We start from the raw sequence: 24,587 nt of genomic DNA, 5'->3' as shown, positions 1-24,587 counted from the left end.
ATATGTGTATGATGAGTTGTTATGGTTTTGTAGCGACATAATTAAATAATCAATATATATTTATTAAAGACATACTTTGCTTACATTGTAGATTAAAAGTCAATCAGAATTTGTGAGTTTGGAAATTTAAATTGGTTTGAATGTTAGTTTAAGTTAATACTGTTCATCTGGTTCATGAATATAATATTGTGATGTTTTTTTCCCTTTTTCCTTTTTTTCTGTGTTTGTTACAAAATCGTTGCAAGGAAATCTTGAGGCGTGTTGCCTAGCAACTATAGCATCAATCAAGGCCATTAATATCCCAGTTGGGCATGTGTGCAATTTATTGTGAAACATTCATTTTTTACTGTTGAATTCTTTTTACAAATTTTAAAGAAGCACACTTTTTTTTTGTTTTTTTGTATAAAAGCAAGTTTTGTGAATAATTTCAAAAATAATACATAGTGATGTAATTCATGGAACTGGCCATGGGACAGAAACCTGATGAAATCAAAATACAATAAATGTAAATTGTACAAATTCACTGTTGCAATAAAGCGTGTACATCCAAACCTCATAAGAAGATTGAATGAATGATTTTACAAAAGGTGTCAGATCACCTGAGTCTAATAATGACATATTTTGGGAGTGATGACCTGTGCTATATATTCTTTCCTGAAAACAAGGTGTTCCAATACAGATGTCAGTATTAAAGGCATGGGAACTGGAAATAGAATTAGACCAAGGTGATTTAATTTTTCTGTTATAAATTGAACTACTTGTTGTAGTCAAGTCCAAATGAAGTTAGTGTAGATATTACATTGCAGAAATAGAATCAAATTTGAAAGATATATCTGTTGTGTAGTGATCCCCATATGTTAGGTCAAGCTAATAACATGATAAATATGTCTAGATCTTTCCTTGTCATAATATGAAGTAAGTGTGAAGTACATAGAGTGACCCATATATGTTAGGTCAAGCTGATATAGTATGTTATAAATTTAACTTTTTGTAGTCCCCAGTCAAGTCAATATAAATGAACATGATGAAGCAAGCTTAAATATTTTGTCTCTATCAAAAATGTTGATATTGGTACGGTTTGGGCTATTTGAACACTTTAGAAACACCGTACTTATGTTGGCTATATCTGGAAATCAAAGTTAGCAATATCTCTGCACAAAATGCACTTATTATATGTTTGAATCAATTGATTGCATCACAAACGATATATACATGTCCGGGAAAGGACATGGAGCAAACCTCCCCCTTCACCACCAAGGTTAATAAAATTCCTCAAATGTGCTCAGAATTTTGGGCGGATTGAGGAATTTGAAAAAGAAATCGGCTTCAAATCACCTACCGTAAAGATTCTCCTGATGGTGCATTTGAGCTCTTTTGTCGTGGGGTAAATTTCATGTGCAAATAGAGAGCGCCCTCCTCTGTGCCCTTATTTGCTGCTGGGAATTTCACGGAAGGGCACTTTTAGGTTGTGCCTAAAATTCCACGTATGTCAATTGAGCTCTTAGCACCTTTAGGCAAACCTTTACAGTAACTTGGCCCAAGATCCGCCAAATCCAACAAAACCCTCTCAGAATCTGAAACTATTATACCTGAGAGTCTCAGCTCAGAATCTACCCAATTTGGTGGCATCCAAAATCCACCCTCATAATTCCTGGCTCTGAGCCTGCTATGTGTATATTAAAAACTGTGAGCTTGTGTCATTTCTATTCTAATTCTTTTTGATTTACCTTAAATGTTTTATTTCTCATCACCCAACAGACAAAAAAGCAGCAGAAAATCAACCTGCTGACTCAAATGAACTGACACCAGACCCACCAACCTATGATGAAGCTGTATCAGAAAACCATAAAGACAGAAAACAGTCCAATGGTGCAGCAGTGATAGATGTTACAATGGACAATGGTAAACCTGAAGGGGCTAATGGGGATGTACCAATGGATAATATGGGAAATAAAACAAATGGTGCCGCTGTGAAAGAAGATACGGAGGATGAGGAGAAAAAGAAAGATAAAGATGAATACGAAAGACATGTTGGATGGATAGAAATAGTAAGTATGTCTTTGTACTTTGCTGCCAAAATTCTATTTTTACATCAAATGACAAAATAAAGAATGTTATCCTAAATTTCAGAAAATGTGGACCCAAATTACAAAATATAACTGAACAATCTGGCAATAGTAGTTATGATAGTCCTTTAGAAAGTCCCTGAGATTGTTTGTAAAACAATGTTAGGTGTAGTTAACAGTCCAAAAATAGTTTCCTTTAAAAGATTTCAAAAAGTTACCATAAAAAGTTTATAATAGTGCCTTCTTTGCACCAAATTGTGACAAATTGATAAATATTAGCAATTTAAATGTTGAAAATCTTGTTTTACTAGAACTTGTGAGTGTGATCTGTACAAATTTGAAAAGAAAATGTGCAAATTTGAGTGATATTTACAATTATATGCTCATAAAAAGTAATGTTTCTACATGCGCTTAATATGTCATTTGCAATTGGTGGTGTAATGAGTCTCTGCATTTGACTTCCAATTTCAAACAAACAACATTCAACATGGTGTTCATAAAGTAACATAACTCCTTTGTCTTTTGACAGTTTCGTTTTGCCACCGGTCTTGACTGGTTCTACATCTTCTGGGGTACAGTATGGGCAATCGGTAACGGTGTCGCATTCCCTCTGGTGCTGCTCTTCTTTGGTGATGTCACAGATACGTTCATTGATTATGGAGTATACTATAATAATGAAAACGTCACTGCCCCTCCAACGCTAGCTCCTGGTGCAACTATGCCACCTGTCACACCAGATCCTATTTTGGTCGCACAAATAGAACAGTAAGTACAAATCGAGAGTTTCATCGCAAAATGCGATACGGTAAAAACTTGATAGTTAGCATATGTGCTTACTATCAAGCACTTTTAAAACATACAAACATGAAGAGCCCCATCCACAAAAGTGTAAAGGGTTTTGAGCAAATCATCGATACACATAGTTCCATACGAACAAGTAAACCTTTAAATGTGTGTCTCAACCCCATTAGCTGAGTTGGTAAAGCACCGGACTTTGGTACAATTTCATGTTTTTCCGCACATATGCTAATTATCGAGTTTTTACGGTATATCCATTTTTACCAATTTGAGATATATGCAAATTATGCTGCTAAAATATAAAGAAATGATACTTTGGAATTTAATCATTCATTGAGGTATCATTTTAAAAGTACCATTTTGTACTGTATGATGGTGATCTTAACTCAAAGATGTCAGAAATGGAATTCATTGCATTTTGCGATGAAACTCTTCAAATGTTTAACACAACATTGTGTTACAAACAGTATTTCCGTTTAAATTAAAATTAAATATCAAACTGTTCATCTGGACTTACTGTTTTGAGTGTTTGTTATTTTGTATTTGAGTATTTCTGTTTGTTTTCTCCATGGCTTGGGTATAAAGCAGTGAGGACAGAGAGAATCTGGTCACATGCAACAAGAAATTAAAATATTTCATAACTCATTCATGACATTAAATTAATAGTATGGTACTAATATGATCATTATTTATCAATGATTGTCATTTGCATTGTAGATACATGTATGTATACGCTTAACTTGATGTAAACAACATGAAATATTTGGGCACAAAAGTGGTATTTCCTCTTTAAATCTATTTTGCAGTAAAAGAATAGAAATAGAACTTGCTGCCTTATCCCTTAAGGTTATTAATTATTTTAAACTGTTGTGATTTGGTAGTTCACAACATCTTACGAATGGTAGTGAGCTCTGGCAAAAACTGCATTGCTCAATTCATAGCGAGCGTATAGAAGAATTGAAATATCACAGGTATACTTTGATAGGTGCTGCGGTTCTTGAGTTACGTTGTAAAGAGGGTTGAAACAACAACACTTTTGTAAAACGTACATTACTAGTTAACAACAATAAATTAAGCAAGTTTGCAAAGTATACGATTTGTAGAATGAACTTTTACAAAACATCAAGGTGTTAATTTTCAATAATATATTGATCTAGATAATGAAAATGGATTTTTAGGTTGCTTCGACCAACAATACCTCGTCTACCCTTAAACACAAATAATGTGTCAGAGGCAGTAAAACATTGTTTGGGTGTAAAGGCCACAGCAATTACCTTCTATTCCTTGAATAATGGGTAATACAGAGGACACATTATTTTGGTGCATACTACAGCATCCATCATTTCTATGCAAATAGTGTGACCATTATTGCAAATAAAGAGCTCTCTCGTGATGTGTTTTAAATCACAGTGAGTGTATGAATAATGGAATAAATAGAGGTATCAAATATAGAATTTATGACAGCAAGGTATAATGTAGCTCTAAAGTTTAGATATTGAATAACTATTATAGAGCAACAATGTGGACTTGCCTCGCCTTTCCCATGTTCATTGGAGAGCTGTTATATTAATGTATGCCTACTGAGAGAACCAGGCCAGGGTTATGAACCTATTTGATCTTGAAATCCTTCCAGATATCTCTCTGGAATTAGTATCAATCATAAGTATGCAATCACAAAATGGCATTAGGATTTAATCAACATCTCTTTTTTTTTCAGAATCAATCAGCAAGTCCGTGATTTTGCTATCAATTACACATACCTTGGTATAGGTGTGTTGGTATGTTCCTACTTCCAAGCTATGCTTTGGAATATGTCAGCCACCAGGCAGGTTCAAGCACTGCGATTAAGATTCTTTCACTCAATACTCCGTCAAGAAATTGGTTGGTTTGATACACATGAGAGTGGAGAGATGAATACTCGTATGAGCGAGTAAGTATTATGAATATTTCAGGGCCAAAAGAATGAGAATTTGTAATATGATCGAAAATGCAAGATTTTAAATATACTCAAAATGTAAACACATTTCCAATTTTGAGGTTACTCTTACACTCTCTCCATAATTGATTTTGAAAAATAAGAATTGAATAAAATAAATTTGAAATCACAATTTTTATTCACAGCAGAACATTGATTCATACAATCTTGGATGTCACTTGAAGGAATTAAGTTTGTGTGATTTAATGCAACAGAAGCTGAAACAATAACTTTTAACAGATTTTAATTATTGCTTTTGAGCACGTTTGCCCATCTCTTTTATCTCTTTAATGCAATTACTAAATGCCAATTAAATTGGTCCTCTTCTTTTCCTTGCAGGGACATAGACAAGATACGAGATGGATTGGGTGATAAGATTGGTATGGTAATACAATGGTTGACCACAGGAGTAGGTGGGTTTGTGTTAGGCTTCATATTCAGCTGGAAGCTTACCTTGGTCATCTTAGCATCATCTCCATTGATGGCAATTTCTGCTGGATTAATGGCTAAGGTAGGTGTAAAAATACTCTTTCTCACAGTTTTAGCAATTTGTCCTATTAACCTTAACCCTCCCAAACATCAAAAAGCCTCAATTCACAAAGCAAGTGCAAGTATTCTGCGTGATCGGATTGCGCCATCATGCAAACACACATATGGGAGTAGTCTCCGGTTGTGTGTCTGGCCGTGGTAAGAGCAAACGATGTTAGTTCAGATAGGTGTATCGGCAACTGAAATATGCAGATTAAATGCCAGAAGTTTATTTCCAGGTTCCACACAAATGTTGGCAGTTTTTGTTCTCATTGGGAGAAAAGTGCTGAATGCAGATACAACGTTTGTATTAATTATGTGAAAATTACTTGAAATACAATTTAAAATATGTGTATTTATATATAGGCGGATTTGCATAAAACAATAGCTCTGAATTGACTAAATATAAAGCGTAAGTACACACTATCACTGACTACAGTATTTTGCAAAGATCTATCATACTGGCCGACTGATGGTGTAAAATCACAACTGCCTCAGACGATGCTATGCAGATTGATTAGCGGATGAGGTGTTGATGTGATGATGACATGTTTCAACTAGACAATCAGAACTGGACTTCATGTTTACGCCATAAATTGCGCTAAGGAATTTTGTAATTTCAGCTAATAGACCCAGGTAATAGACACAAAAATATATCTGGTTGGCAGCGTTCTTTGATATTTCCCTTCTTGGTATGATAAAAGTGAATAATGGCAAGTACATCAGATATGACTAATTCAGTTTGAAACTTTTCTATTGGCAGATGTAAAATTTTCAGTAACTTACTGCCTGCATTGGAAAGAAGAACCATGCATTGCACACTAGCACAATTTAACATGACATTATGGACACATTAACATGCATGAAAGTTTTTGGTGAACATGCAATAACATACGCCTCTTTCTTCCCTTGTTTGAATTTACTGTACTTTTTTTATATTTTATGTGATAGCTTGTGCAAGCATCCACAAAAAAGGAACTAGATGCATATGCCAAGGCTGGTAACGTTGCAGAAGAAGTGTTATCTGCTATCAGGACTGTGGTAGCGTTTGGTGGTGAAAAAATAGAAAGTGAAAGGTAAAGTAAACAAATGCATGATCGATACATAAAAGACCTAATATTTTCAATTTGAAAACTATATTCCATTTGAAAACTATATCCCTTTTGAGAAAGATATTGGAATTCAAACCAAATTTAACATATTTAGCTATTCTATATGAACTATTTTAGAATTCTAAACAAATTCCATCAATATGCCCCAAATTGTATAAAATCTTCCTTGATTTCATCCCGGTGGGGTCACTCAACTTGCAATACTGACCGCACGATCGTTACCAAAATCAAGGAAAAAGGGGTCATTTTAGGGCATGTCCATGGACAAAATTGTCTGTGAAATTGGAAAAATAGGGGTGTTTTATTGCACAAATGTCTGCGAAATTGAAAAAGGGGTTCTTATTATTTTCTCCAGATCCCGTAGCCAGATAAAAAAATCACAGGAATAAATTTGGTTTCCTACTTTGTACTCATTCCGTGATCAATATTGTTCTTGGTTCTGATTTATATGCAAGGGGTACTACTTGAATTCTGTGATGCCCTTGTTAATTACTGGGAAAAAAAAACATTCATAGGCCTAAAAATCCCTTCCTTGAAATGTTGAAATAGGGTCAAAATTGCAAATGTGTCCTCGGAATCTAAAAAATTAGGGGTGTTTCAGAGTACCATTTTGTCCTTGTTTTGGAGTAAAAAAAGGGGGGAAATTTCATGATTTTGTCCTTGAAATCGACTGCAAAAGGGGGTAATTTGTACTTGTGGTAATGGTCCTATGCGTCCCCCCTGCCAGGGAGTGACTCCACTGGGGATTTCATCAGTTTTCAGCTGCATTATAACATAAAAAATGCAAACCATTCCATGTGGTTTGACCATATGGTGCAAATGGAAATGAGATACCAGGGATATCTTTTGTGTGTATTTCAAATAGAATAGCTCATTGTCCTGGGTAAAATGCTGGTGGGATTCTTGATTCTATGCACTACAATGGTACATTGGGCTGTTCCAGTTGATATCTGTAACCCCCTATGCAAGACATGACCTTAATCTCACACACAGGGAGTATAGATTTCAAATGGAATCACTCATTCAGGTAACCCGTTTGAAATTCACACTCCCTGTGTGGTAGATTATTAGGTCATGTCTTCAATAGGGGGTTATGGATTTCAATGGGCCATTGATTTATTCAAATCCAATGTTGTTACCTCTTACAACACATCATATAAAATATAAGCACACAATATAAACACTTTTGTTTTGAAAGTGTATTGTTTTGATGTTAGGCCTCAATGTAAGGTACAAAACACCATATAAAAAATCAAGACTATACCCACCTATATACTGCAATTTGTTACCATCGGAGTCCTGATATATATATATATAACCCATGAATTTGTGCCTGTTGATTTCTTGCCGTATTCATTTAATATTTGTAATACTTTCTGTAGGTACTCGGCAAACTGTGTTGATGCTAAAAAGATAGCAATCAGACGTAATGTGGTACAAATGGGAAGTTTTGGAGCCATCTACATGTTTATGTATGCAGGCTATGGACTGGCATTCTGGTAAGATAATAATGATTTTTCATTGAAGTACATGCACTCTATCAATGCTTGTCAACTTGGTGGAATGTTATCCTGTTTACCAAATATCTGCAGATCATGTGAACCATAATGCATAATTATGTTCTATGCTCTTAAAAGGGTGATTATCTACATAAAAAAAGGGAATTTTGATAAACTTGTGAACTACAGTATCGCTTGATGACTTATGATCTTGAAATTGCAGCAAAATTAAGTTCACAATCACATGTACACCACAGTGTGCCATTGGAATGTATGGTATATGCATGGAAGCTGGCTGTAAGCAATATATTGCATTTTGTAATGGGAATGGTGCATTTGTCATGTACAGTACAATGGTAATAGCATATGTCAATAAATCACATAGCTGTGTAAATAGGAAGTAGTGTCTGGATTTGATGAATAATGAAGTCAAGGAATAGGTTACCACATTATTTGCTGACAACCACGTAATAGGGTGTTGCTGAAATACTAGTCTTGGGGGTGTTATCAAGCGTGACAGCATTGTGGCAATCATCATGTTACATGATGCTGTTGTTGTTTTAATTTTTAAATAAAAATATGACTTTTGTGAAAAGCGGACCTTCCCAAAATTTGGACTTTTTGACCAATGTTATAGATATAGATGAAAGAGACCTCGGGTTCAACCTTATCACAATCTTCAAATGCATCATCATCAGGAGAACAGCACATAGTTCAACTTCATAAGTATATGGCACACAAACATGACAAAACAGATAATAGGTCTAGATGATTTACATAGATGAATCTTTCATTTTACTTCAGTAATAATGTAGTTTCTTGGACCAATGAAGTTTGCATGTATGCGACCATGCAACGCGACATGCTGGCACAAGTTACCAATGAATAACAATAAATGGGGGGGGTGCCAGAAACCCCTATGTATGGGCCTGCAATAAGTGAATCTCAGGTGCTGTTGTGGAGGGTAAAGGAGAAAATGGGCTGTGCAATAATTATGAGCTCCCCATTCCCAGGGGTAAAATTTCCCAGCGGCTTGCCAACAAATGCTCTCCCATCTTCTCGGCCTGTCAAAAATTGCTTCTCACCCCCTTTTAGCCTGCCAAAAAAATATTTGCCCCTCCTTTACACATGCCAAATTTTTGGGATTTGCAAACCTTAAATGGTCTAGATATATATTGTGAGTGCGGTGAGGAGGATAATTTGCATATTTAAGCATTTTCATACTGTTTCCTAAGCCTTTTTAGAGCATTTTATTTACAAGGTGTCCAATGAAATGTGTGCCAAAATTGCTTCCCCCTCTCTCTCAGCTTGCCATAAATTGCTTGTCCCCCTTTTCAGCTGGCCAAAAAATTCTTGTCCCCACAATTTTACCCTCCCCAGGACTTATAATTTTTACACAGCCCTTCAAAAGATCTGAATAAAAATCAGAAAAAAGGGCATGAGCATGCAATGACATAGTAGATACAAAGTTAAAACAAAAAATTGCAACCCTGTATGGATTTATTTATATATATATGGGTGCAAATGAGTTAGAAACAACACAAAGATAAAAAAAAAAGGAACAAAGAAATCCACCAACACAAGTAAACCAGTACCATGACACGATATGAACTACAATACAGTACCAAGCACCTTCATACTTAGTTTAGGCAGGCCATGTTTTGTTTCCATAAACAGTGTACAAAATAGCGTGGATGTGGTGGAGTGAATAGATAATGTATGTATTTGTTATTGCATTCCTTTCTTGCAGGTATGGTACAAGACTTTTTCACTCAGGAGAACTGTCTCCAGGAGATATTCTTATTGTGAGTATGATATAATAAGGCCTAAAAAAGAAAATTGTTTGATTGGTGTAACATTAAAAAAAATTAGAGTAGGTCGGTTGGGATTTGTTTGTTTCTTTAAAAAAAACTTTTTTTTTTTTTTTTTAATTTATATATTTTTGTTTATTAATTTTTTTTTTTTAAAGAAGAAAAAAGTCAGGATCAGGCCTACTTTTAGGGTAGGTTGGGTTACACCAATCAAACAATATTTTTAGGCCTAATTAATAACTAAACTGGAAACGTTTATATGTGTACAGGGTCAATATGTAATCTTTAGGTTCAACACATGTAGTGAAATTACTACATGTGACACAAGCATGTTGTACAGGCTGTATCAAAATGATTGGTACCCATCAGTTTCCAGTGATTGTAGACATGACTGCCACATAAAAATTCAACATAGGATCTGCACAATTTGTCAATTAATGTCACAACCAGTCACATAATTATAAGTTATGGTCATTTCAAGAGGATCCTATGTTGCATTTGGAAGAAGCAGGCTTTTCAATAACCATCAAAACTGGTTGGTATCAATCATTTTGATACAGCCTGTATGTAATCATGTGATTGGTGACACAAGTACCTCACAAAATAAGATGTTATTCAAGCACCTTGTGTTACAATTATGTATGCTAGCAATGAATTAACAGTAGACATTAAAAAGTGCAGGAAGCATGTAATTACAGTCTGTGAATATGAAAATGCAGCATGAAGGTCATTGATTACATTCAACCAAAAATCATTTACCCAAAATAACTACAATACCTTCCAGGAGTAGATATAAGTGAAGATAACGCCTCTAAACTAAAGCTAAAATAATTTTGTTTGCGTAATGAACGAGAGAGGCCGTGATTCAGTCAGTGTTTATTGGTATTAGATTTCTCACTTAATTATGGTCATCATAGTCACATGCCAATGAATTGCATTTGTACACAATAAGGCCAATTATCATATTTGCACTCTCTGTGGAAGACAGGGATGGTTGGTCAGAATTGTATTTTTTTTTTCGATACAATTTTTTAAAAAGTCATAGGCAAAATATGAATAGCCTAAGGCCTAAAAAATCGTTTGATTGGCGTAACCCGACCGACCCTAAAAATAGGCCCAACCCTAGACTCTTTTTCTTATTTTTTTGCAAAATTTTTTTACAAAATTAAAGATAAATTAAAATTAAAAAAAAAAAGAAAAAAAAAAGTACCAAAGCCTTTATCATTCGCGATTTACAGCTTAAAATTGTGTGTAAAAACCTAAATATTGCTGACTGACTACCCTATTTTTTTGTATGCATTGCTAATTAGCTTAATAAAAAACTAGGTGTGAATTATGGTATTCCTTAACTGCATCACTTCATTCATGTTTTAATACAGAAATGTGAAGAAACTGTTAACATTTTTTTTTTCAAAATTAGGGTCAGTATTCTTTTGTTTTGTAAAAATGTCCCAAGATTATGGTCAGTTGGGGTGAGGACTGACTGTGTGAAGAAATGAATTGTGGGAAGAAATGAAGGAAGCAGTGATAAGTGCAGCAGAGGAAAACATCACAAAGAAGAAGAAAACGAAGCAGCCCTGGATATCTAAGAAGATAATACGCTGGCGAAGTTACGTAATAAATCGGATTAACTACCATAGCAATAGGTGAAAACAATTTTGAACATATCGCTGCACTACAAGCAGGTTGAACTAATCGCCTGTGTATGTCTGCAGTTATAGATTGAACACAATACTGGTCTTTTCAATGATACTAATCTTACAGGTGCAAATGATCAGCATGATATGGTTCAATGCAGAGGTACCGTGTGAAAGTATCAGTGCAGCGCGGTATATTCAAAAATTGTTTTCACCTATTGCTATGGTAGTTAATCCGATTATTACGTAACTTCGCCAGCGTATAGAGCTTACTGATAAGAGACAGGAAGCCAGAAAAAGAGGAGATATGTCAGAATGGAGGAAACAACACAGAAAAGTAACAAAAGCAGTCAGAGCTGATCAACGAGACTTTGTTGAGAGGAAATGTGAGGATATGGAAAAAGCAGGAAACGACTCCAAGAAGGTGTTTGCTTTGGTAAAGGAACTGACTCAGAAAACTTAAGCAAGATCTGATGTCATAAATGATAGAAATGGCACCACGCTTACAGAGAGCAAAGACATCAAGACCCGATGGGCAGAATACTGCACTGAGGTTTATGAACAGAAAGCAGAGGAGGACACCACCCTGGTTTGCAGTAGCAAAGAGGAATTGATGGATCTATTGAAAGCAATAAAATCGGCAAGTGAACAGAGGGGACTGATCTTGAACACAAAGAAGACGAAAATCATGATTGCAGACGCAGGACGAAATGATACAGATGCAAACTTTTCCTTAGAGGGTGATCTCATTGAAGAAGTGGAAAGCTTTGAATTTCTTGGCTCCATCATTAACACCAAAAGTGACTGCATCCAGGAGATAAAACCAAGTTTGGCAATAGCTCGAAGTGTAGTCACAAACTTGACCAAACTGGGGAAAAGTAAACTGCCTCCATCCCTCAAGGTTCATTTGCTAAAATCAACAGCATTTGCTGTGGCATCATATGGATCTGAATCCTGGACGATGAAATTACCTGACAGGAAGAGACTGGATTCTTCTGAGCTGTGGTGCTATCAACAAATCCTGAGGATTCCATGGACTGCGAGGAAAACAAATGTGTGGGTTCTTCAAGAGCTTGGAGTTCAGAAGACCTTGCGAGCCTATATCATTTCTAGAAAGTTATCATACTTTGGCCATATCACCAGACATCACTGCCTTCAGAAAACAATTGTTCAAGAAATGGTTGAGGGAAAACGCAAGAGAGGCAGACCTGCAGCGAGCTGGCTTGACAACATCAAAATTATCACAGGCCTGAGCATCACTGAGGCTACCAGGGCTGCCACTGACTGCATTCGATGGCATACTCTCATACGAACCACACCTGCATACGTGTATGCAATGTGACCTTAGAGAGAGAGGGGTGAGGACAAGCAGCATTGTCTTTAGCCTAATGTCAGAGAACCTGGCTGACAACTTCCTATAGCAAACCTTTTACTTTCATATTTACACTTGGTTTTAGAATTCATTTTGCAGGCCAAGTCTCAGTTATCATTAAAAGTTTTCTGAGATTTTATATAAATTTTATACTGATATTGTTACTCCTATTTTAAAAAGTTAAGAGTATCCCATAATGATTTTACTACTTACTACATTTTTGAGAGTTTTTTCATGTTTAAAAAAGTAAACTACTCCTTCTATTTCAAAAACAAGATAAGATTATTCCGTACTGATTTCGCTATTTGATATATTTTTATGAATTTTGTAAAAAGTAAAGCTGCATGTTCTGTTACTATTGTTCCATAATGATTTCATTAAATTGCTAGTTTACAGTAGTAATTTTGTCAGGCAATTCTTGTTTAATCATTGATAATTTCCTTTTATGTCAGGTATTCTTTGGTGTGTTGTTTGGTGCCTTCTCTCTTGGTAATGCAGCACCTCACTTTGCTACATTCATGACTGCACGAGGAGCAGCAGCAGCAATCTGGGATGTCATTGATCAGGTGAGTCTACTAACACTGTAAACCACAATGACCTCATCCCATTGGCATAGTTCAATAACCTCAATTAAACACTCATAGTGCAAAATTTGACCTCCAATCGCAGAGTATGATATTTTGTACCCAAATTGTCAAAGGTCATTCAATGAATGTACAAATGTATTGGTGGTAAAGAACTGTGCCCTGATAGATGAGCATGTTGTGGATCCTAGTGTAGTACTATCCCACTACTTCTTGCCCTTCTTTATATCCTGTGGCATGCTTGGGGAAACTTGTTGTGCACTATTAAACTACATTACAGAGAAAGACAGTGTTAAAAGCAGACAAATTAATGTTCCATTAAAATGTCCACGTTTACAGTACACAATGTTAACAATGAGCAACTTACAAATATGATGAAAGAAAGCTCACATGAAAGAGACCTTCATGAATATTAACTCACCCTCTCTTTCCCCCCGTCTTTCCCCTCCTTCCCCATGTACAATGTGTCCAAGAAAAAAACCCAGGTCTATTAATATGGACACAAGTTGAGAAATAGGCATTGGAATTTTAAAAAAATTAAAAAGCAGAGCATAGCTTATTTTAATTTACATTATATCCCCATATTTTATTTGATTGAGTGACTGTTGCAACAAAATGAGGGATTGCATAATGCGCATGTCGATGCAGTTCATTCCAACAGGCCTTTTTTCATACTTGCTTATTACTTAAAGTTTGTGTATCTCATTAAATTTAGTCCTCTTATCTATTTTACAATCCGACTGTGTTTTGTTAGTCATGTTTTCACTGTGAATATAACATTTGAACTAAGTACATCTTTAACACAGTTTAAAAGTTCTTTAAAACTCATTTAATGAAAGAAGCATTTTGCTGATGTGCATCACCATATTTTGTTCACCTATTGATTGTTGTTCATGTGTAGATTAAGTTGTAATGTAAATTAATTTTTATTATGTAGTTTAAGTTAATCTTTGTATTGCACCTTGAGCGCCATTGATTTGGTGGAGATGTGCGCATTAGAAATTCACATTATTATTATTATTGATTTGCCTTCAGATTGATACACAGTGATTGTATTACAAGAAACTTAACATTGTAATATAATCATAAAATGTGTATAATTTACGCCAATTGAAGTAAACAAAAAAGACTTTAAAATCCTTGATTTATAGCTGTATATAATCATAAAATGCACTCAATTACGCCAATTGGAGAATATTAAATATAAGGAGGCTGCAAACTCTTTTTTGATTTATAGCCATAGTATTACCTTCAGAGAAACTGATTTAAAGGTACATGGGTGTTCTGTCTGTAACACATGAAAATTTGGACTTTTTAGTCAGCTTAAATTCTTTATGTTGTGCAATATGTTAACATTTACTAAACAAAGAAAGATATTTACAAGTACCGAACATAATTTTACATGTAAGCTTTCACGTTTGAACTAAAACCTAATTAAATATTTTGTAAGGAACATATTGTTTAAGTAGAATAAATAGGATTGCACTAAACAAAATGTAAATCCCATTGACATGTTTTAAAAACACTAGTGCACATTGTGTTGAGTGATCTTTCTTTCAAGCTATGAATGAAGTGATTTGATGCATACATGCTGATGCCTATTTCTCAATTTATGTTCAAATCAATTTTCAGATTCCCACCATCGATAGCAGTTCAGATGAAGGACTTAAACCGGAGGAGCTGATTGGCCAAATTACACTTGAGAATGTTCATTTTTCATATCCCTCCAGAAAGGACGTTCAGGTAGGAATAGATATGTATGGGGGTGTTTGTGGGGGTGGGGGTGTGTGTGTGGAAGGGGGTACACAGGGGGGGTGTGTATGTGCATTTGTAAATTGGACCTGCATATGAGGATGAATTTAGCCCAATAGAGGCCGTCAGCCTTTCGCCATCTTGTGGGTACAAATGATCTGTGTGTTCATGTGTTGGACACTACGCGCAGGGCGCAGCGTACACGTAGCTGTTATCGCGCAAGATTAACGCGGTGATTTTGCTGTTCACGCATGGAGATCGAACGACCATCACAGCGTGTACCCACAAGATGGCGGCATATGACGTCACGCTGACGGCCTCTATACGTCACTGGCCGAAACCGATTATTCTCACCATCAGACTCATTGTGATTGATAACGAGTATGTTTGTAGTTCTAGAAGTGATTTAAACTATTGTTGTTGTTTTTCTGCCACAGGTTTTGAAAGGTCTTAATCTTGATGTGAATGTGGGCAAATCAGTGGCATTGGTTGGTAGTAGCGGCTGTGGTAAAAGTACTGTCACCAACCTAGTGCAGAGATTCTATGATGTGGATACAGGCTCTGTAAGTAAAGATAAAATCATTTATAGGGCTATGAAAATGAAACAGGCAGTGTTATTGCAGAGGTGTCAACTAGTTTTCCAGCATGTTATACCAAAAACGCTGAAGAATACTGTACATGAAAGTGAGAATATACTAATACTTTATGGAAAATACTGGTTTTTAAGTCGTAAAAATTGCTGAAAAGTGGTTTAGAAGGTTGGAGTCTGTTCTGCGGGTGCACTGACCTTTCAAGTAGAGTCGGTTGGTAAGATGTGTTTTTAGGTTTTTTTTATCTGTGTTATCAAAAATTCACTCACTTATCTCTCTCATTTTTTAGCCAATTACCTTTGCAAGAAAACTGCTGAATTAATATGTGTACAGCAACAATAACAAATATCTCCAAGAACTAATCTGGTTCATCTAAGACTCTGTTAATGCAATATGTGTCAGATTAAGCACTAATTTGATGGTGTTTCTGTTTACTAATTTTACAGGTAAAACTAGATGGTAATAACTTGAAGGACTTGAATGTGCACTGGCTGAGAGAGCGCATTGGTGTAGTGAGTCAAGAGCCTGTGCTATTTGCCACAACTATTGCTGAGAATATCCGCTATGGACGTCTGGATGTTACCATGGAGGAGATAGAGACAGCTGCCAAAGAGGCAAATGCTCATGATTTTATCTCGTCTCTTCCTGATGTAAGTTTTACCTCAAGGAAGTACGGACATCATAGAACACCATGTTTTATGCTGTAGGAAATTGGCAAGACTTGAGAATAACTTCTGCCACACCAAGACATTCAAAATATGATTAGGATTTAGGATTAGGTTAAGAGATTAGGATTAGGATTATGGTTGGAATAATTCTCTAGCGGGGCCTAAAAAACCATCATAGTAAATCACCAAAAATGGTGATTTGGAGTGTTTTGACAGGAGTTGAAATTAAATGATATTAAGCATCTGATTACAGGGCTAGTTTAATACTGACAAATGATACATTTTTTTAAGTGGGATAGATAACAATACACTAGAATTATAGGTAATTATATTACCTCTATAGTCCATTATTTAAAATTGTGTATTGTGATTTCACCAAATGCGTCATGTGAATGTCCTATATTTGAAATAATGTGCCCTGATTGCATTTGGAATTTAGTCAGGTGTGCACATGCTACGCAGAGCACATAAGGTTAAATACTTATATGTAAGTTATGGGTAAACATTTGTACATATATATGTTTAGAGTGTTTGTTCGACCTTCAAGATTATGTCAATTAGCAGTGAAAATTAAGATCAAAAGCTGTAGCTCTGCTTTATGATGACAGTGCAAGACGTTAGTATGATCATCTGATATAAAGCCAAAATTGGGGAAAATACTTCAATCAAAGACAAAAGCCTCGAATGTAATAATAGAAAGTATAGATCCACTGGATTTATAAGATGTTTTAAGTGCATGCCAAGTTTTCCTTGTTGTAAATATCTCTGCGGAGAGGATTTATCAGATCATATGAGATAGGCCTAATTGAAACATTTCTACTTTGAATGCAGAAATACGAAACTTTGGTTGGTGATCGTGGTGCACAATTATCTGGTGGACAGAAGCAGAGAGTAGCCATTGCTAGGGCATTGGTACGCAATCCCAGAATCCTCTTGTTGGATGAAGCTACCTCTGCCTTGGATACAGAGAGTGAGGGCATTGTACAGGCAGCGTTAGATAAAGTAAGTTGCATTATCTATTCTTGATCATTTAGAAAAATGCTGAAAAAGGAGGAGTGAACACCTTATCGATTGAACTAACCTGACTGCTGATATACATTGTACTTGTACATGTACACCCAGAAAATTGTGTTTGAATATGTAGAATTTAGGATGCCCAATTACACACACCAAAAATTAATGGTCATCCTCCCTGCCCAGTACCTATAAAAACCTCTTATATATTTTCTTCTGCAGGTACAATCAGGCCGTACCACAATTGTGATTGCTCACAGGTTATCAACTATCAAGAATGCAGATGCCATTTGTGCCTTTAAAGATGGTGTTATTGTAGAGAAAGGAACGCATGAAGAATTGATGAATATTAAAGACGGTATTTACCAGAGTCTGGTCATGACGCAATCTCGTAAAGATACACCTAAGGAGAAGAAAGTTGAAGAAGAATCATCATCGTCTGGTGATGATGAAGAAGAGACAAGTAAGAAAACTTTATTAGGGAAGAATACTGAATAGTGTAAATACTCAATAGAAAGAAATTGGCTGAGGTTTATACTCTGATCTGATGTGCAACTTGTTATAGCAAAAACATTGTGAATATTCCTCTAAGCGTTGTAGCATGGCTAATGCATGTCAAAATATGCAACTATATTTGTCTTTAATAGCAATAAATAAAACTAACATGTCAAGTCAAGGCATTGTAATGCCTAACTTGGTGCTCATGTTGAGCAACATTTTTGTGGCCACATAGTATTTTTAATACTTTGAATTTTAGACCAATTTATCCAGTGATATTGTTAGGACTGGGACAGATTGACCAAGAATACTGAATGCCAAATTGCATTTGTTTCATCATGCTTTTTAATTGTACAGCATGATTACATTGTGTAGCTTCCCATGTAACAAAGCTCTATTGCCAAACTATAGTGCAAGAAGTTTGAGTGGGTTCTGTGTGTGTTGCATCCCATGCAACAAAGCTCTATTGCCAAACCATAGTACAAGAAGTTTGAGTGGGCTCTGTGTGTATTTTTGCTTTAATTTCTTCCAACACTAAGAACCTATGAGTAAAACAAAACAACTCACAATGAAGATGAGAAGATTGTGGTCTAAAGAAGGTATGTTTATTGCAATAAACATGGTGTTGGATCCTATTAATATCACCCCCCATGGGAAGCTATGTAATATGATCATGCCCAGTATAGGCTGCACTTACTAATCAAATATTGGAATATATGCCATTCTATATTGAACTATAATAGGGAAGAATGAAGTACTAAACCCCCAAATAACTCACTAAATTTACCTCTTGTTATGTAACCTTGCCTCCAAAGAGGGTTGCTTGGCAACACATGTCATCCAAGGACCCACCATCCAAGGACCAAATATATATCTTCAGTAATAACATAGAGAAGGTGTTATATCCAATAGTAGCTAAATGTACAGGACTGAATGTGTTGAAACTAATGTAGGGACGGTGTACATAGTGTTGGGGATATATATCAAGGAATCTAATGCACTGAACCATCGGTCAGGATAATATGATCTGTGTGGGTTTGAGTCAACCCTGGGCTTGAATTCACTTATCCCAAAGTGTCCCTATTAGGTTGGGAATCTTGCTATTATGTTTAGTCACTGTTAGGTTAGTTAATTTCTCTGATTGTGGAGCAGTGTGGAATATAATTGTAGAATTCCTTCTTACCCCTATACACGACTAAGCATGTGCAGTATAGGTAGTGTATGAACAGCTTCTCGTGGTTAGAATAGAGGTTGTGCATGTGACTTATCATACCGTAAATATGACGGACTACTCAAATGCATTCAACAAAAGCATTATTGCAATCTAACGCGACATTTTGTCTCACACATAACAAATGCACTACGATTGAATGGACTGCACTGCGCCATGATTGCGGTGATTGCGGGCACCGGTTCAAATCCTTTGTTTGGAGCCAATCAATAAAAGCATGCATTGCCTCTTTAGTCACATAATGCTGGTGGTCCCATGTTCAAAATCACAACCCTGTGCATGTTATTCGTCGGAGCTATTCAAAGCGAGAAGGGGGATCATCCCTGCTAACCATATTAAAGTAAATAAACTGTAAATTATTACTAACTCTACTATAAATTACTAATATGATTCTTACTAACCATTGCAATGCTGGCTGTTTGTCATCCCGCCAATCTATCCTCTTCCTCTACACCCCCTTATGTTGTGCCACCCTGTATGCCTAGCTGATGAGATTGTAGATGGTGAATCTGGTGAGTGTCTGCCAGGCAGACCTGCATCATCTAGTGGCCATGTTGGATTTGGTTTGTATCATTTCATACATACTGCTAGCTATGAAATATGTGCTTTGACATGCTGTAGAACAGGGCTTATGATTGATAAACAGACACGGGGGAGCTATATTTGTGGTTGTTCGTTGGATGGGTAATACCTATTAATCATCTTGTCCTACAAGAAAGAAGTCACTCCAGACTACTGCAGCAATCATATAAGCCCTGTTTACAGTAATCATTGTTTATTAATTGCTATTTTAGTTCTGTTTTTGTTTTTAAATTCTTATGATGATGATTAATATATTCATATAAGTTTGTTATAAAGTGAACCCTGTAATGATTCCGAAACTACCTTATTTGTTACAAATTCATGTATAAAATGCACATGCACATCAACATTTTCAATGGCCATTCGGATCCTTTGGTCTAAAAATCTACAAGCTCTTATCAATTTTTATGCAATTGACACATTATGTTTACCAGTTCAGTTACCGAATGTGTTGGAAGTAACCCAAAATTTATTACAAGAGTCATTTAGGCCCTTTTTTTTTTTTAAATCTAGGGTGTTCTTATGGACTTTTTCGTTATTGCTAACACTACATTTTAATACTTGCAATTCCTGTGGGATTCCTGTGTCCCATGCTTTAACATACTGAAGGCTTACAGTAGTTCATGTGTCAAGGCGATAAATCATCCAAAAAGCTTTGACTGACCCATACTTAAAGACTATCCCAGCCTGGATGAGCTTCCCAAGGTTGACACAGATAATATTGTAATGTGAGCATATTGGCATTTGTAATTTTTTGCACTTGGCCAGGTTGAGCTTTTTAATTTTTAAATTTCATAAAAAGAATATATTTGCAAATTTGTAATGGTATTTGAGCATTCAACAGGAAATTCCTTGTTTTCCTTATGGCAAATGTTTTTATATGCAGGTTGCACTCTATCATAGGTATCAGTAAATAGCGAGAAATGAAGTTTGAGCAATCAACTTAAAATTTGCTACAAATTTGCAATGAAATATTTAAGTAGAATTTCTGTAACTTTTCTGTTTATGTCAACACTTATGTTTATATCCCCTTTCTTTGTTTAACAGTTAACATTTCTTTCACACTTTTTAACCTTGTTTGTAATGCATACAGTTTGATTTTTGACTCTGTCATGAACATGTTAGTTATTTTGTAGTTAACTCTGTATTATGTACCCTTTCTTTGTAGAAAACTTTGTATAGCTTGGTAAATTCTGTAAGTGACAAAACACAGTCCACCGCCATTCTCATTTTGGGCTATTCCAGTTGAAATCCATACACCCCCTTGGAAGACATGACCTTAATCGCGCACACGGAGTGTAGACTTCAGATGGAGTCACCCATTCATGTAACCCCATTTGAAATTCACACCCCCTGTGTGGGAGATTCAGGATATGCCCTCCATAGGGGTGTATGGATTTCAACTGGAACAGCGCATTGTATGTGACATCAAGCTGTATTTTCAAACGCTACAAAATCCCACTTTGTAATTATCATGATTATAGAATTATTATAGAAACATTCATTTCTAAGTACTTACTTATCCTGCATTTCATAATTTCATAATTTTGCTCTCACTTTTGTTGAAGCAAGCACAGAATAATTAATTCTTGGTGAGGATGTATACAGCTCAATAGCTCATGGGATAAAAGCTCTATAAATCATCAATCACGTCTTTTCCCCAAATTCTGTTGCTCGCACAAAGGGTGATGCAAATTTTGTCCACTGCAGTACATGATACGCTATTAGCAACACATGATTAGGGGCTTCATGTTATTGATATGTACAATTTTCCCATGTGGTAATCCCAAATGCATAAATTGTCATTTTACCTGTATATGCCACAGTTCCTTTTTTAAGGGAGTTAAGAGAATTTGGTTGAAATTCCTTTTTATCATAACAATTTCAATAAGCGATCAATAAGAAAGAATTCAAAAAATGCCATGCTTAATGAAATCCTCTATACTGAAGTCACCAACAGACATGTACCACCCACATTGAAGACCGAAACAAAACAACATTTAACATAATTTTCATCATCTTTTTCATCATACTACATGGTATTTGTAATCCACATTTGCAGCTAAGCTGAATTGTGAACATCATAAGTAAGACATTAAATATATATATGCATTGGTACACACCGTCAAATGAGGACAAACACCTGGATACACTCCAATGCAGACATACACCAACTGCTCACATCATCTTCCTTTCCCCACTAATGTATTTCAAACAGCATACAAATGCAGTTAACTGTATAGGATCAAGTCTGGGTTGGATTGTAAAACTTACAGCAGGTCCATTGTTTAGGTCTTAGTTACAGGTCCTAGGTTGGAAAATTTGAGGTCCTTGATTGCCAGTCTTTTCAAGTAGGGGGGTGTCTGTAATCATGTAATGCTATCTTTTCATTGCGTTGTTTTTATTAGTTAAGAGAGAGAGAGAGCGAGCACTCAAGATAGTAGTGTTGAAGGGTTTGACCCTCTGCAGCATATTGTTGCCTCATGTCTAAAGTCAGTGTTTCATCTCATTTTGCTTTATTACACTTTATGCTGGTTTCATACGCGGCAAGCTGATGTATTAATTACTCCCCGCTTTGTCAAAAGCGGCAAATCACATGGAGTTTACTTATTTCGACTTGAGAGTATTACCGCTCTTGGCGTACAAGCAGTATACGATTTGAGCACAGAGCGGTAACATTGGCTTTCAGAGTCATGCCGCTACCGCTTAGTGACTGCTACTTGCACAATGAAGCATTATGCTGCTCAGCGGCAAGCGGAGGAAATTATGAAACTAGCATTAAGGTATTGGATGAGATGTCAGGCTATTATTACAGCCAAGAGGATGTCTGCTGCGACATTTTAACCTACCCTGCTGGTGTTGTAAAAGTTCAATTTCGGGGCAGTGGCATAATTGTTGAAGTGCAACGCTGGTATTTGAAATGTGCATTAAGATCGTCACCATTGGTCCTAGTTTTGTATGTTAAAATTGATTTAGGTCTGGAAGGAGACATTCATTTGTCATTTCATTGACATCTTTGCATTGAAGATTCACTTGTGACCTAATCGGATTTGATCCATCTAGTAATATCACAAATTGTGAAATTGAAGTGAAAATAAGATAGCAAATACAGTAGAAATCATAAGAAATTTTTCACTACTAAACCTGCATGACCTTATTTACAGCATCTAGAAAAGAAAAGCATTATGAAAATCTTAGGTGGTCTTAACAGCTATGGCGTCATGCACAGATTTGCTTGAACATTTTTGACTTTCAGACTTTTTTGTGATTGGAAAACCCCATAGACTCTGTAAACAGTGTTTTTGGCATGTTGCCAAGTTCATCAAATCAGCTTAATTAATGAAACTTAACAGATAATTTGTTTAAATGTGATTTCTTCTGCATAAATTTAGTTTTTGAGTGAATAAGAAATGTTAGAATTTGTATTAAACTCTAAAAATAGATGATGTGAAGACTTGGCTTTAGTTTATTCTAAGTTTTAAAATGATACACAATTCTGATTTGCTATTGTGGCTATTTTGCTGCAAGCCTGATTAGCCGTAGGAACCACCTTAATTAGTTAATTTCACAATATTTAATATTGGATGGATCATATTTACATTTATAACAGGAACAACATATTTTGATTTATAATGGTAACATAACATCATCATTTTTCATCTACATCAGCAAGTTGGGACACAACATATTTACTGTTTTTAAGACAGTTATTTTATGTGAAATTTGCTGTACTTTACTTTTATTTCTTTAAAAATATCTACTCCCAAATCCAGAAAAATACAAAGGTAATTTTTTTAATGGAAAACACTATTCTGTTTTTGCCAGTTAAAACAGCTGGATTGCAATCCTTTAGCTTGGCTTAACTTGGAATAAAAGTTGAAATTCCAAATTCAATTAATATTTAAAACAAAGGACCAAAAATATTCATTTCAAGGTGTTTTTTGTATGCTAAGACAGTCACCCTAAAATATATGTACAGAGACTAATTTGTTATCACTTTATTTGATACACAGAGGCAGACCCATTGGTGAAATCTCCAGAAAAGAAGCTCTCTCGCAAAGGATCAGGACGTGGCTCCGGCAGAAAACTAGAAAGAGCCATGTCAGCTATGTCAGACACAGAGAAACAAGAGGTTAGTCAGTTTATTTGTGGTTCTCAAGATCCTCATCATTCTTATTCTTGGAACAATAACAGGACTGAAAGCTGACACTTTTTATAATTGTTTTTTATTTCTTATAAACTTGTAGCTAACCTAATACAAAAAATGAGATTTCTGTAATAGGCATGTTGATGTAAATGCTTAAAATCATACAAAATGAAAATATAACTAAATTATGATTGCAAACCGCATTCAGCTGGAATACATGTTAAAAAGTTAATATTATTATTGATTATTGAACATCCCATACTATCAATTATATTTTGATGATAACAGTTAGCAGATGGAGAAAAGGTAAGTAAAGGCCATAGATATGCCTAGAAAAAAACACCAACCATACAAATATCAGTTTAACAACAACAAATCAGATCATACCCCCCAAAACATCTTGGTTTATGTTACACACAAATTGTACAAAGACAACTGGTTTATACTCTGTTTGATGTAGAAACTGATTGATTTTGGACGGTATTGGTATATTTCAAGTTTGACATTAGCTTTCTCTAGAACTGTAGTTACAAATAGTCATGTTTATTTCACTGACTATTGGTTTTTTTTGTGGTGAAGTGTCCTAAAACTGATTTCTTAAACTATAGAATCTGTCGTAGGTTTGACTCAAATTTTATGATCACATTTCTTATTTGCAAAATCTCCAATTCTGGTTTAGTATCAGTTCCAGACAACTTATGCTCCTTGGTTTTGGAACAAAGC

General features: G+C 35.5%; 1 protein-coding gene across 1 annotated transcript in view; it reads left to right on the top strand.

Annotated features, from left to right (window-relative positions):
* The window catches only part of LOC140153048 (ATP-dependent translocase ABCB1-like), a 69,610-nt gene that overhangs the window by 23,442 nt on the left and 21,581 nt on the right, over positions 1–24,587 (top strand). Inside the window, 16 exon segments of the mRNA XM_072175648.1 lie at positions 1,759–2,048; positions 2,596–2,831; positions 4,582–4,794; positions 5,179–5,350; positions 6,319–6,443; positions 7,862–7,978; positions 9,729–9,783; positions 13,251–13,364; positions 15,015–15,125; positions 15,572–15,697; positions 16,171–16,374; positions 17,224–17,394; positions 17,629–17,869; positions 19,621–19,698; positions 23,731–23,849; positions 24,153–24,170. Coding sequence (XP_072031749.1) covers positions 1,759–2,048; positions 2,596–2,831; positions 4,582–4,794; positions 5,179–5,350; positions 6,319–6,443; positions 7,862–7,978; positions 9,729–9,783; positions 13,251–13,364; positions 15,015–15,125; positions 15,572–15,697; positions 16,171–16,374; positions 17,224–17,394; positions 17,629–17,869; positions 19,621–19,698; positions 23,731–23,849; positions 24,153–24,170 — 2,390 coding nt within the window.

The sequence above is a fragment of the Amphiura filiformis genome, chromosome 5, assembly GCF_039555335.1.
Source record: "Amphiura filiformis chromosome 5, Afil_fr2py, whole genome shotgun sequence".
NCBI lineage: Eukaryota > Metazoa > Echinodermata > Ophiuroidea > Amphilepidida > Amphiuridae > Amphiura > Amphiura filiformis.
Note: the sequence above shows the minus strand (reverse complement) of the source record. Positions and strands in the feature narration are given on the sequence as shown.